Raw genomic sequence first — 14,886 nt, forward strand, 5'->3', positions numbered from 1 at the left:
CTGAAAGATTGAGATTAGGAAACAAAGTTGTAGTTTTTAGGGAGCTTGGAAAGAAATACAGACCTATTTCTATCGGGAGGAAGAAATGTATACTCTCTATACTCAGAATAAACCAACATCAAGTTATCTAAGGGCCCCGTCTGTAAAGCGGATTAAAGGAATCCTTCAGGTGTGATTATTGGAGTGGGTATTACTGGAGCCATTCCCTTCTCCAGGAAATCTTCCTGACTCAGGAATTGAACCTGGGTCTCCTGCATTGTAGACAGATTCTTTACCCCCTGAGTCACCAGGCACGTCCATTAAGTTGTCGAGGAGGAGCTAACTCTAGCTGTTATCCACCTCCAGAGTAGTTGTGCCTTGTGTTAAAACGGTTAACTGCGGTAATGTAGGCTGCTTTGCCTCTGTGTGGCTCTAAGTAATGGATTTCCATATAGCCTGAGCTCCAGGCCACATTTCAGCATCCCACTGAAATTAACAAAAGTCCCAAATGCCGTTCTACTATGTATTTTCAGTGTCAAAAACAGAACTTTAAAAAACTAACTCATAAAAATGTCACCATTTATTCTACTCTTTTAAAATACCAGAACACTTCTGATTATTATGCCTATGTGTGAACTTTCAAATGGTAAATGTCACAGAGTGATCACTCCCAACCACTGATTCAACAATCTGAGGTACTCTCAGGCAATGTATGGATTATAGCCCACCTGTGCCTTTATAATTATTACAGCTTGAAAGAAAAGAGTAGAAATTCTGAGATAGCTTGCTGAAGCAAAAGTACCAAGAGCAAGAGCCCTCCTGGTTCTTGGAGTCAGACACTGACTATCACAAGACCATGCCATCTTTGGAGCTAAGAACAGGTTTACTAAAATTTTGTGGAAATAATACACATAAGTCTGGGATAATAAAATCTCACTGTTTTTTGAACACCAAATATAAAGATACATATGAAAGTGACTGACACATTAATAACATACATAGAAAATAATAAATGTTAATTACTACCCTCCTAACTCATGAGTTTCTCAAAGTGTGGTCTAAGGACTGCCTGAATCAGAATTATTCAAGAAGTTTGGCTAAAAATGAAAATTATGGACTCCACTCTAGACTCTCAAATCTCCTCTTAGGGAATGGGGCCTCAGAATCTAGATATATGTCCAAGTATACAGCAATTCTTACATACTATAAAATTTGAGAACCAAAATTCTGAATTATAAAGACAAACAATAGAGATAAGGGCTTCCCAGGTGGCTCAGAGGTAAAGAACCCGCCTGCCAATGCAGGAGACGCAAGAGATGCATGCGGGTTCCATCCCTGGGTTGGGGAGATCCCCTGAAGAAGAAAATGACAACCCACTCCAGTATGCTTGCCTGGAAAATTCCATGGGCAGAGAAGTCTGGTGGGCTGCAGCCCACGGGGTTATAAAGACAACTAAGGGAATAAGCATAAGCACAAGACAATATAGATACAGTGCACAGAATCTCAGGATTGTACTGGATTGGCCGAAAACTCTGTTTGGGTTTTTCCATAAGATGTTACAAAAACCCGAATGAACTTTTTTGCCAACCCAATATATTTAAACGAGGGAGCTAAAAAGAAAGAAAGTTAAGCTTCAACCAGGAACCAAAATAAAGCATTTCTTTATTATGATATCCCAAAAGGACACAAAAGTAGTCCAGTCTCACTTAAAATTTACACATAGCACCACCTAATATGGTGTTGACAAAGTGCTGCACTCAATATGCCAGCAAATTTAAAAAACTCAGCAGTGGTCACAGGACTGGACAAGGTCAGTTTTCATTCCAATCCATGGCATCCAGTCTCATTACTTCATGGCAAATAGATGAGAAAACAAGGGAAACAATGACAGACTATTTTCTTGGATTCCAAAATCACTGCAGATGGTGACTGCAGCCATGAAATTAAGAGACGCTTGCTGCTTGGAAGAAAAGTTGTGACTAACCTAGATAGCACATTAAAAAGCAGAGACATTACTTTGCCGACAATGGTCCATCTAGTCAAAGCTATGGTTTTCCCATAGTCATATATGGATGTGAGAGTTGGACCATAAAGAAGGCTGAGCACTGAAGAACTGATGCTTTTGAACTGTGGTGCTGGAGAAGACTCTTGAGAGTCCCTTGGACTGCAAGGAGATCCAACCAGTCCATCCTAAAGGAAATCAATCCTGAATATTCATTGGAAGGACTGATGCTGAAGCTGAAACTCCAATACTTTGGCCACTTGGTAAGAAGAACTGACTCACTGGAAAAGACCTTGATTGCTGGGAAAGATTGAAGGCAGGAGGAGAAGGGGACGACAGAGGATGAGATGGTTGGAATGCATCACCGACTTGATGGACCTGAGTTTGAGCAAGCTCTGGTAGTTGGTGATGGACAGGGAAGCCTGGCGTGCCGTAGTACATGGGGTCACAAAGAGTCGGACATGGCTGAGCGACTGACCCGAACTGAACCACCTAATAATCAAGGAACTTTCTGGGCTAACACTAAATTTAATACAAAATGGCTCATCTCTGGAATTTGACAGCAGTTTCTTTCACACACTGTGGGAATAGTTCCCAACGTGATTAATGAAATTAAGATTGGCTCCCAGCTAAGCACCCCAGGGCCTGTCCCTAACCATCGGCTCCTGCTTGTCTGAAAATGGGAGTTCAGCTTGAGATCCTGAATAGACCACTAAAAATAAACAATAAAAAACATGAGGAGGAAGTTGTGGGCAGAAGAGATATTTTCTTTTTCTGTTTTATGGCGGCTCTCCAAGTATGCAAGGAAGTTATACTCAATCTCTAACTGGTAAAACTGTACCTGCTGGTTGCGGGCCCTTGGGTGAATTACTCAATATCTCTGGCCTCTGCTCTAAAATCAAGTAATAGAAGTAGCCTACCTCATAGGGATTGTTATGAAGAGCTCACTGAGGCAGCAGGATACTCAGTTTCCATGACGACAGCAATGAGAGTATTGCCTACCTTGTGGCAGCGTGCCCTTAAACATGAACTCAGTGCAGCGCCCAAGCACAGTGAGCCCTCGATCAACAGTCATTACTGTTACTTCTCAATCTACTGTTCTTTCTAAACTTGGCATAGGTATAATCCCCTCCAATCCTTTGATTTGTCCTTCGTCCATTTCCCACTTGGGTTCCTAGGTGGCTCAGCGGGTAAAGAATCTGCCTGCAATGCAGGAGATGCAGGAGACTCGGGTTTGACCCCTGGGTCGGGAAGATCCCCTGGAGCAGGGCATGGCAACTCACTCAAGTATTCTTGCCTGAGAAATCCCCTGGACAGAGAAGCCTGGCGGGCTATGGTCCACTGGGTTGCGACTGAGCACGCACGCATAGCTACACCATAGCTAATTTTTCTTTCTAATCTTTGTTGTTCTCATTTTGGGAGTGTTCAGGGTGTGCCAGTGAGCCCTATCCACTGCACTTCACAGGGAAGGATGTTCTTCACCCATGTTGAATCAGGTGGTCAGTAATTTGCTTCAATTTGATTCCAATCTGCATTTATAGTCTTTGAGATGTCTCCAAGTTTCAGGTTTCTTTAATCTCTATTTTCTAATGATAAAAGACATTTTAATGGGTGGTTTCCCTGCTGCCAAGCAATTCTCTAACTCTAGTGGGGTGTCCTACAACTCAACTCAATTCTATCTTTTCAGAGATAGCATCAGATTATGCAGATCAGAAAGTCCCACAAGACTGCCCTTCACTTCAGATGTCAACTGCAAGCCTGTGTTTGTGATCCACTGGCTATACATCAGAGGCTCCCACAATCTCTTCTCCTTGAGTTCTATAAAATTTACTTGAGTGGCTCATGGGTGCTTAAGTCATTTCACTTGTGTCCAACTCTTTGAAACCCCAAGGATTGTAGCCCACCAGGATCCTCTGTCCATGGAATTCTCTAGGCAAGAATACTGGAGTGGGTTGCCATTTCCTTCTCCAGGGGATCTTCCAGACTCAGGGATTGAACCCGTCTCTTGTCTCCTGAACTGGCAGGTAGGTTCTTTACCACTAGCGCCACCAGGGAAACCCAACTCTAGCCACTTAGGAAATTCCAAGGGTTTTAAATATGAGCCAGAAATGGGATAAAGATCAAATATTTATTGTAAATCATGACAACATAGCTTCTCTTGTTTTTATATTTCTAAAGACATTTCATTAGCATTTTGAGAAGGAAAAAAGATTGTTCAAAGTGCAACTTTGAAATGTAAATATGTACATTATAAGATGTTTTGGCCCATCTTATATTTTCTACATTCTAAGTTTCTTAAGAATAGGTAAGAGGTAGTTAACTCTACCCATTAATTCTAAGCTATAACACAGCACCATACACCTTGGGTATTTTTGAAGCCATAATAAACGAAACTCTTTTCATGGTTAGTTTCTAGAAAGTTTGTGGGCATTTTACAAGTTGTCCAAATAACAGGCAGAAAGAAATCTAGTGAGGCATCTCATTGGCACTCCCTAGCAGTAATTTCCCCTGGGAATCTGGCATTAAAAAAAGCTTATATTTGAAAAGATGGGACCCATCTGGGTAACTTACATGCTAGGGCCTATACTCCTCTCACCTTACTACAGGAGTTACAGTCCAAAAGTAAGCCCAGTCATCTTTTATCCCACAGAGATTATCAGAGCTATGCCACAGAGAATTTATGAGTACTTAAAGCATGGCCCATAGACAAGTTTCTTTATTCTAAAATCATAAGTTGACCTTGTTTGTGTTCATCTAATATTCATGTTTATCTTTATGATTATATACACATAAGATGATATCTGCGGGAATCAAAAAATACACGTTTATTTTGAGTTGAAGACTCAAAATAAGTAGGTTATTCCTACTGAGTATGTCTAAATCAGGCTTTCCTGGTGGCTTAGATGGGAAACAATCTGCCTACAATGCAGGAGACCTGGGTTTGATTCCTGGGTGGGGAAGATCCCCTGGAGAAGGGAATGGCTAACTACTCCAGTATTCTTGCCTGGAGAATTCCATGGACAGAGGAACCTGGCAGGCTACAGTCCATGAGGTTACAAAGAGTCGGACATGACTAAGCGACTAACACTTTCACTTTCTCAAGTCTAAATCCATAATTACCACTTGTGTGTAGCTTAATAAATACGGCTCCAATTTTTTAACTGCAGCACGAACAATGGCACCTGGAGCCAGAAGGATTGTGTGTGTGTGTTAGTTGCTAAGTCTAAGTTAGTTGCCGGATTCTTTGTACCTTTCCTTAAACATACACAGACACAAACTCCTCCCCAAGACAATGTACTTGGTCTTTTGTTTCTTCCTGAATCATATCAAGTACACATACTGGTGGGCTGGAGGGTGTGCCACACTGTGCAGGTAAAAGGAAGATGTCACCTTGAGAGGGCAGTAAAGCTGAAGCTAGATTAGATGACTTTGACATCTACCCAAACGCAGTCAGGAAGTAGTTACTAAGTACCCTCTCAGTTCAGTTCAGTGGTTCAGCCGACTCTTCGTGACCCCATGGACTGCAGGGCGCCAGGCTTCCCTGTCCATCACCAACTCCTGGAGCTTGCTCAAACTCATGTCCATCGAGTCAGTGATGCCATCCAACCATCTCATCCTCTGTTGTCCCCTTCTCCTCCTGCCCCAGGGGTTATCGGAAATTTAGCGATGAAGAGGATGGAGGCTCTAGCTGAAACCTGCTATTTACAGAGCAGATTTTGCAAATGGCTTAAGACACCTAGAGAAAGAAGGATGGAGGTGTGGAAGGGAGGAAGAAGGCGAGTGGGTTTAGTCCAGAAGGTAGCAGGGGATGATTTAATTCTGGTCTGCTTTGAGGTCTCTAGCTCCTCTAAAAGGCAAGAGATTCTTATGGTATCACCCATTTTACAAAGTTATAACTCATCCCACAATCAGCCAAAAAAAAAAAAAAAAAAAAAACCCAAAACAAAACACACCTGGGAAGCCAGTAAAAAAAAAAACACATATAAACAGACAGATATTAGGTTCTCTTAAGTTATCTTTTTTTTTCCACTTTCAGTCCATACATGGACTGTAAAAAACAGCTAGTCTTCTACATGGCAAATACTTGTAAAAATAGCTAGGAGACAGTCCCCTTTTGTCCTTAGTGTATAACATTCCCTTTACAATGTAATAATACCCTGAGTAATACTTCACTGAATAACACTAGAAAAAGGATTGTGATGTGACTTTTGGCAAGTTCTCAGTTCAACATCATTTTGATGAGACTGCTTATACTTGGCCCTTTACTTAAATCAAGATATTTTTAAGGAAATGATACTTTCTCATCTCTCTCACTGATCATTTACAATTTCACTTCTAAATATCTATTCTACAGATAATCTGACACATATGTGAAATGTTATATGAACAAAATTATTTGTTGCAGGGCTGTCCTTAACAGCAAAAAATACTGAAAAAACAAGCTAAACATTCATTGACAGGGCACTGATGAAATAAATTATTTCCATAGAATGGACTGCTTTGTAGCCATAAACAATGAAGTTCTTACATATTGATAGAGAATGACCTCCAGGGTATATTATGAGATGAAAAAAGATGGGATGCTGTATACTATCATTTGTAAAAATTTTTTAAAGGGAAAAGAGTATATGCATATTGTTTGTAAACACCTATACTAACTCTGAAAAGACTGAAGGCAGGAGGAGAAGGGGATGACAGAGGATGAGATGGTTGGATGGCATCACTGACTCGATGGACATGAGTTTGAGCAAGCTCCAGGAGTTGGTGATGGACAGGGAAGCCTGGCATGTTGCAGTCCATGGGGTCGCAAAGAGGCGGACATAACAACAACTGAACTGAACTGATACTAACTCTGGGGGCCACAGGACATGCAGGATTTTATTCCCCAACCAGGGATTGAACCTGTACCCCCTGCAGTGGAAGTGTAGAAGTATGGAAGCCTGGAGTCTTTACTCCTGGACAGTCAAGAAAGTCCCAATGATGCTAATATACTCTTTAGTCACCTGAGCCCGTAACATCTGCTTCTCGACCCAGCTTCTGTGTAACACTGGGCTAGCTACTTTCCCCAACCCCCATGATTTCTCCAGACAGTTTGCCGGGAAGCAGCAGCAGGAGGGGTTTCTGAGCTTTACATATCCTGTTTTAGTGACAAATATAGAAGCTCTTGTTTCTCTTGCCCACTCTCACCTTTCTCTACAAAGAAGATCAAGTATACAACTCCATTCTTCACAGAAGCCTTTAGAAAAGCTTTTATTTGCCTGGTCCGAATAGGACAGCTCAAATTTGATATGTCGAACAAACAAACTGAAAAGGTCTTTTAGTTATGCAATGACAGCAGGGCCTAAGTCCAATGGGGAGTGGATCTCCCAGTTACTATACTCCACTTCTCTGATACCTTTTGTTGTTGGCTAAGCCACATCCTGGAATAATGCACTCAGGAGATGCACCCTTTCAAACTCCTCTTATAGGACGCTTTTGCAGTCTTGACGCATTTCCACCATGCTAACCATGAATGCTTAAGTATGATTTATGTTAAGATCTCAGTGTTTTATGAAAAGTGTGAGAACAGTGGGGACAGCCCTGGATTAGGCAGCAGAGGCTCTCAGCTGTAGACATTAGTTCGCCATGCTGCTGCTAAGTCACTTCAGTCGTGTCCGACTCTGTGCGACCCCATAGATGGCAGCCTACCAGGCTCCTGTCCCTGGGATTCTGCAGGCAAGAACACTGGAGTGGGTTGCCATTTCCTTCTCCAATGCATGAAAAGTGAAAAGTGAAAGTGAAGTCACTCAGTTGTGTCCGACTCTTCGTGACCCCATGGACTGCAGCCTACCAGGCTCCTCCATCCATGGGACTTCCCAGGCAAGAGTACTGGAGTGGGGTGCCAGTGCCTTCTCCATAGTTTGCCATATATCAGCTATATTAAGCAAATCACCTGAACTCAACATGCACTAGATCCTTTATTGCAAAATGGATATACAAATACCCACCCTACCCATCTCATAGGTTTGTAAGGATCAATAAGTCAAAATACCTCCTAATTCTAAGGTATCGTAAATATGAGATATTATTATTAACGATAGCCTGCTTTCTCATTAGAGGACAGAATTTATCTCTGAAAGGAGACATCCAAGTCACACACAGGGGTCACTTTCATGTCACTGAAAACATACAGACTTGGGACCTCCCTGGTGGTTAAGAATTTGCCTGCTAATGCAGGGGACAGGGGTTCTTGGAATCAGAAGACCTGGGTTCAATATCTGACTCTTGGGGCTTATTACCTGTCTGACCAGAGAAACTCAGTCTCTTCATTCATGCATTTGTTTTTATATTTTTTGATCATTCATTCAAATTTATTGTGCACCTATGGAGTGAAGGTACTGTGATGAAACCCTCTCCTCAAGAAGCTCAGTCTGATGGAGAAGGGATACATACAAATAATTAAAACACAGTAGGAGATGTACTAAGATATAGATGATGCACAAGGTGATGGCACCTGATAAAAAGCCATCGGAAAAGGTAGGAGAGGAATGGGCACCTGTGGGGACATAGCAGCATTCCTCTTTCATTTCATGAACTGAACAAATACATTCTAGATGCTCTAAACCGCTCAAAATTACATAAAAACTCTGTATAGTTCTATAATAACTCTATTACCTGTTTAGGGAAAGACTCAAACTGGCTGAAAAAAAAAAAAGGTCTGCTAACATTTTACCGGTTGCTCAAGTTTTGCTCTCTTCGTGTGTTCCCCCCCCCCAATCATTTCTCTTATTTACTTTTGCCATGCAGGTTTCCATCTCATTATGCTGCATTGCACAATGTCCTCAGCCTACAAAAGCAGGTTGTATACAAAAACCTAGGTCCTTTGTGCAAAGGAAAAGAGGTAGGGTGGACCCTTCTCAACCTTTTCCTTCTCTGCAGGGCTTTGTATTCCTAAGGATGGGCCCCTCCTCTGCTTGGGGATGTTACCTAAATCATGAAATGATATTACTCAAAGCAATGGAAACTTCAAAAGCACTTCCTTCACAGTGCCTACTCTAAGATTTCTCTTGGCACAAACTGCTTGTTTTACTAGGATTAAGAGTCAGACCCTTGCTGACTTCTCATACTTAGTCAAAAACTACAGAAAAGATTTTTTTCGATGGCTTTATTATGCTAAAATCTGCATGTGGGAGTGCAGGCATCAGTCAGCAACCTGCCTTCTCTCTTCCCTCCCTTTCCAACCATTCCTGGCTTGCCAACTTTAAATGGCAGAGTTATCTGGGCGCTGCCTGGTTACTGACTTATCTGACATATTCCACTAGTTGAAGTCATCTTGTCGCTATAAACACTTGCTTTTCCAGTGACAACTATGTCATCTTTTTCTTTTTTGCAGCATGTCTGGTGAGGAAGGCAAAAAGAAGAATCAACAGCAGAGGCAAACGGGAACAAGGAGAGGAACAGGGCTTAAGAAACAGATTCTTAGGGGCACAGTATACATTGTTACCTTTAGAGAAGCCATTTAATTTTATTCACATTCAGTCTAGAACATTTATTTTTCTCAATTCAAAATTGAGATTATAATCCAAAGAAGAACTGGATTGATGTTTTTAACAGATGAATACTAGTGCCCTAAGTGATGTCTACCATACCACATTGCACTCATTCCTCACATCAACTCCATATCCTAAACCATTTGCGTTTTTTTAAATATGACCCACGTTATTTAGAATAAAAAATTCCATTTCCTACTGGGCTAAGTACAAGCTTGGCCTTCAGTGTATTTGACAAATATGGTCTTGGTCTCCTTTTCTATTTTAATCCACTATTTGCCTATATATACTATTGTCCTAAACTCTCAGCAAACTATTGCACAGAACTCTATTAATCAATTTAACTAATGACACATTCGGAGAAGGCAATGGCAGCCCACTCTAGTACTCTTGCCAGGAAAATCCCATGGACGGAGGAGCCTGTTAGGCTGCAATCCATGGGGTCGCTAAGAGTCAGACACGACTGAGCGACTTCACTTTCACTTTCAAACAAGTGAGCATGGCTGTGTTCCAATAAAACTTTATTACAGAAACAGGCAGCAGGCCAAGACGAGATTTTGCCCTTACACTGTAGTTTGCAGATGCCTGATATCCACATTCCAAGAAAAGAGTTCTGTTAAAAAATGGCAAAAAGATGTTTATGTTTTAAGTTAAAATATAAAATGCTTAAGGTCTACGGGTAACTAATATCTGTATCATTCCCTGCTTTAATTTACTTTTTTTTCAGCTAGCCAATTACTAGCCCTAATTGCATCAGATAAGAGTGGTCATGTATGGATGTGAGAGTTGGACTGTGAAGAAAGCTGAGCGGCGAAGAATTGATGCTTTTGAACTGTGGTGTTGGAGAAGACTCTTGAGAGTCCCTTGGACTGCAAAGGAGATCCAACCAGTCCATTCTAAAGATCAGTCCTGGGTGTTCATTGGAAGGACTGATGCTAAAGCTGAAACTCCAATACTCTGGCCACCTCATTCGAAGAGTTGACTCATTGGAAAAGACTCTGATGCTGGGAGGCATTGGGGGCAGGAGGAGAAGGGGACAACAGAGGATGAGATGGCTGGATGGCATCACTGACTTGATGGACATGAGTTTGGGTGAACTCCGGGAGTTGGTGATGGACAGGGAGGCCTGGCATGCTGCGATTCATGGGATGGCAAAGAGTCAGACACGACTGAGCGACTGAACTGAACTGAAGAGTGCAACTTGTCTTAAACTTGGAAAGCCTTGCCTCCTCACTTCCACTTGGAATCCCAATCCCAAACCTACATTCAATTCATAATCCTAACACCACACTTAAGATCTAACTTGGTTATAATTATAAACTATTAGTTTTAAAATCATTCACCAGAACAGATTAATATACTATATAGAATTATATAGTACCTGTATATAAACACTGTCATCTCTGTAGCAAAACTGTTGATAATTCTAAAGGAACTGTTAAAATTCATGCTTTCTGATTAATCTTCAGGGGGGTCAATACATTTCACAAATATGCCTAAAAGCTATATACTTAAGCAAAACAAAAACGCTTTATTCAAACTTGAGACAAACAAGGTAGTGCCTATTTACCTCCGTATCCCCAGCAGTACTATTTAATAGATGTCTGGTAGATTTTAGGGAGCCTGGCCCAAGCTCAGAGAGAGTTAGAAGGGCCGGGACGGGAATTCAAGTTTCCTGATTCCTAGTCCACTATTCTACTTCAGGAAGACAGTGGTTTCTTTGGGTGCACTCAATCCTGCAGTCCAAAGCCTGGAAGACTGGGCTTCCTCGGTGGTCTAGTGGTTAAGAATCTGCCTGCCGATGCAGGGGACATGGGTTCGATCCCTGGTCTGGGAGGATCCCACATGCCACGGAGCAACTAAGCCCATGTGCCTACTGAGCCCTCACTGTAGAGCCCGTGAGCCCCAGCTACTGAAGCCCACACACCTAGAGCCCATGCTTCGAGATAAGAGAAGCCCCTGCTCTCCGCAACTAGAGAAAGCCTGTGTGCAGCAATGACGACTCAGGACAACCAAAAATTTTAAAAAAGTAAATAAATCTTAAAAAAAAAAAAGCCTGGAAGACTGAGGAAGGCTCACCACTGTCTTCTCCTTTCTCCCATTGCCAATCAGAACCAGCAGCTGTGTCCTACAAGGGCAAACTAGGCATGCATATTTGTGGTGTCTCACTAAAAAGGCTGATCCATGATCCAGATTTTAGGATTCCTGCCTATCTAGAAAGGCAACTTAAGCACCCTGGATATTCGATGTTCACCCAAAACTATCACAACATTGTTAATCAGCTATATCCCAATACAAAATTAAAAGGTTTAAAAAAAAAATGCTTTGCTGAAAAAACACTCCCAACTCAAGAACACAAGATAAGTGCTCACTGGTCCCCTTTAGCATTTGTAAGTGTAAGTGTAAGCATTTGTAATAGTGTAAGCACTATTCAGATGCTGCAGTGATGGAATGACAATAACCAGTCCTAGGGAGAGGGGGAAGAAAGAGCTGTTACTTGTGTAGATTATTCTTCCCCTGTACCCAGAGCAGCCAAGCTCACATTCAAAACACAGCTACCACAAAGCATTCCAGTTCCAGTGCTTAGACTCCAGTTGCATCATTGCTTTAACACTGTCAGCCTTCACGGCTTTAACCATCTTAATCTGTAAAATAAACACAGGAAGCAGACAACAGTCCTGTCCCTCCATTTAACAGAGGAATCTTTACGAACAAAAATTAGACCTACGTATAATATTTCTAGCTATCCCATTCCTCTTTTTCCCCCTTCCCTAGAGCTTTAAACAACATTAAAGTCATCTTCAACTGACAAGAGACTAAGCTACCCAGACAGTTCACAGCTAGTACAGCACTTTTATCTTTCTGCAAGCTTCTTAGACAAGGCAAGAGCCATTGCTAGGCTCTCTGGGTCACATGTGAAAAAAATATGCTAAGAGAGTAAATTAAGGAATAAGGAAACAAGGCTGAATTACACTACTCAGTCTAACAAAGAGTAAATGAGAATCCATTACAGGCAAGAGGGCACAGTGCTTGGCGACGCAGGAGACACCAAGATGAATAAAACCGTCACCGTCCTTGAGGAGTTTACTATTTAATAGAGGCACACAAACTATAATAAAAAGCAGAACAAGCTAAGTGCTAAGAGGCATTAAAACTCTGGGAAGGAGTTACCAACCATTTCACTCCACATTCATGCTAACAGATTAAAACTTTCAGGTAAGGGACACATGTTGTCCTAATATGATGGAGATCTGTGTAAAGAAGCTAAGGTGGGACATAATCTGCTTATCCACACCTCCTTCGGTTAAGTTAGGCCTACCCAGAAATTGTTCCAAAAATGACACCAGGTTAACCAAAGAAATGCTTATATCAGAGAGGATACAAACTGCAGAGAAGTCGACAACAAATGATGTTTACTTAGGTTTGTGGCAAGAAGATTAAGCAAAACCCAGGCCAAGGTTGGGGCCAGGGATTTTCAGCTTCTGAAGTTTCCCCCTCTCCATCACCCGCCCCCAGAACATCCCAGCTCTCCTGCTCCTCACCTGCGAAGGTGGACACTAGGGAAGGAACTTCTCTCCGGAGGTATCCCCACTCTGTGAGAGTACACAGTACTTAAGGGTTGATACCATTCTTGTTGACCAGGCAGTTCGCTCAGTCCCTAATCAAGAAACCAGGGATCCACCCTCAGTCAGCCCTTTACTCTGTGTGACCTCGGACTAGTCATCCAAGTGCTGAGTTCCTGTCTTTCCATATTTGTGAAGTCTGGGATTACGAGAAGACTGGGATTGAATTGGATGACCTCTGAGGTCTTAAAGCTTCTTGACCAGCCAGCACACTGAAGCACTGGACAAACAGCTCGTTGAACAAATAGCGAGGGCGGCCACAGGGAACAAGCGGCCGGGGGATCAGACTGGTTTTATACACAGGGAAACGGAGGCACGCAACACCCTGACCCAAGGTCACTCCAGTTATGTCCCAATGGGGGCTGGGCCGAAAGCTCAGGTCTCCAGACCTCCGGTCCCGGGCCCTTTCTCCTTTCGCGGAGCAGAGAAGAGTGGCGTGGAGGTCCCTGTCCCGGAGAAGAAAGGACTGTGTTCGTGCCCGGGTTGCGAGTGGGGCAGAAGAGGCCTTACCTTTCCAGATCGAGTCCCGCCACCAGTGCCTCTCTCTCAGATCCTTAATCCGTCACACCTCCAGGACTCTTCAGAAGCCCCTCCACTTCTGACCCTCGCGACGTGTCCGAGACCGCCACCGAAGCGTCAATTCCCGCCCTTACCCCGCCCCCTGACTCGCTGGCCAATCGCCGCCCAGAGTTTCGGAGCGCCTGCCGTTCTCACCGCCTCTGAGGGCTGGAGAAGCTTACGTCACTCATCAGGCCTCGCCCGCCAGGTCCTCTTATTTGCCTTTCCTCCACCTTCTCCAGAGCCTAGTCTCCTCCCGGCCCAATAACCATGCGAGAGTTCGTCTTGCCGGAAAGCAGCACGCTGCCGCGGCATTTTACGACGTCAGCGTTGAAAGTCTCTGGAAACGCTCCGACTTCCTCCCCGAAGCTGGGCGAAAGGCAGCGCGATGTTCGGTGCGGGCGACGAAGACGATACCGACTTCCTCTCGCCTAGCGGCGGGTGAGTGCAGAAGCGTAGGGCAAGAGAGCGTGGCTGAGAGCCTGGCGGATCGGTTGGAGGGGGTCGCTCTCTTTTCAGACCTCTTCCCAACTTCCGGGTCCCGAGACCCTTGCCACATTCCGGTGCTGTACAGGTTCCAGAATCTGGGCAGAACTGGAACTGTGCTGAGTTTGTCCACCCGGGTTCTGGACTTGGCATCTCTCCTGAAGCACAGTATGACCATAGGGTTGGAACTTTTGCTTTCCGGGTCAGTTTGTCCTTCTGTGAAATGGGTATAATTGTTGATAAAAATACCTAAGAATTTTTGAGTCCACCGGTGCCGATATGAGGCTTTCTCTGCTCCGTGGACAAGACGTTGACCCTTCAGAATTGGCCCTGGTGGGTCAGCTTCAGCATCCTTCAAGGCCTAGCTCGGATGTCACCTTTTCGGTGCTTTCCCTTCTCCCACGGCCCCAGGCAGAATAAATTGCATTCTCTTTCTTATCCCCACAACTAGGTGTGTTTACCTTTATCTTTGCATACCGAACCTACTAGATTATAAAGCCCTAATAGGACATGGACTGTTCAGTCTGTTCCTGCTGTCGAGCGCTCAGCACAGTACCTGGCACATAGTGACTGCTCTAGGAGGTGCCTACCGAGTGAACGATAACTGTGAAATTGCTCTCTAAAGCTTAGAGCCCATGTAAGAAACTGCAACTGCTGTCCCCTGCCCCCAGTCAATATATATATATATATATATATATATATATATATG

General features: G+C 43.3%; 2 protein-coding genes across 3 annotated transcripts in view; one reads left to right on the forward strand and one right to left on the reverse strand.

Moving 5' to 3' along the window:
• The window catches only part of SLC31A1 (solute carrier family 31 (copper transporter), member 1), a 34,221-nt gene extending 20,435 nt beyond the window's left edge, over window positions 1-13,786 (reverse strand). The window contains exon 1 of the mRNA XM_010835184.1: window positions 13,644-13,786. The gene's annotated coding sequence lies outside the window, so the exon portion shown is untranslated. The remainder of the gene's footprint in view (window positions 1-13,643) is intronic.
• A 171-nt stretch (window positions 13,787-13,957) lies between these two features.
• Window positions 13,958-14,886, forward strand: part of FKBP15 (FK506 binding protein 15, 133kDa) — a 58,431-nt gene continuing 57,502 nt past the window's right edge. For both annotated transcript variants that reach the window (XM_010835185.1, XM_010835187.1), the window contains exon 1: window positions 13,958-14,132. In XM_010835185.1, the coding sequence (XP_010833487.1) occupies window positions 14,080-14,132 (53 nt within the window). In that variant the 5' untranslated portion in view covers window positions 13,958-14,079. The remainder of the gene's footprint in view (window positions 14,133-14,886) is intronic.

The sequence above is a fragment of the Bison bison genome, unplaced genomic scaffold, assembly GCF_000754665.1.
Source record: "Bison bison bison isolate TAMUID 2011002044 unplaced genomic scaffold, Bison_UMD1.0 scf7180017864039, whole genome shotgun sequence".
NCBI classification, from domain to species: domain Eukaryota; kingdom Metazoa; phylum Chordata; class Mammalia; order Artiodactyla; family Bovidae; genus Bison; species Bison bison.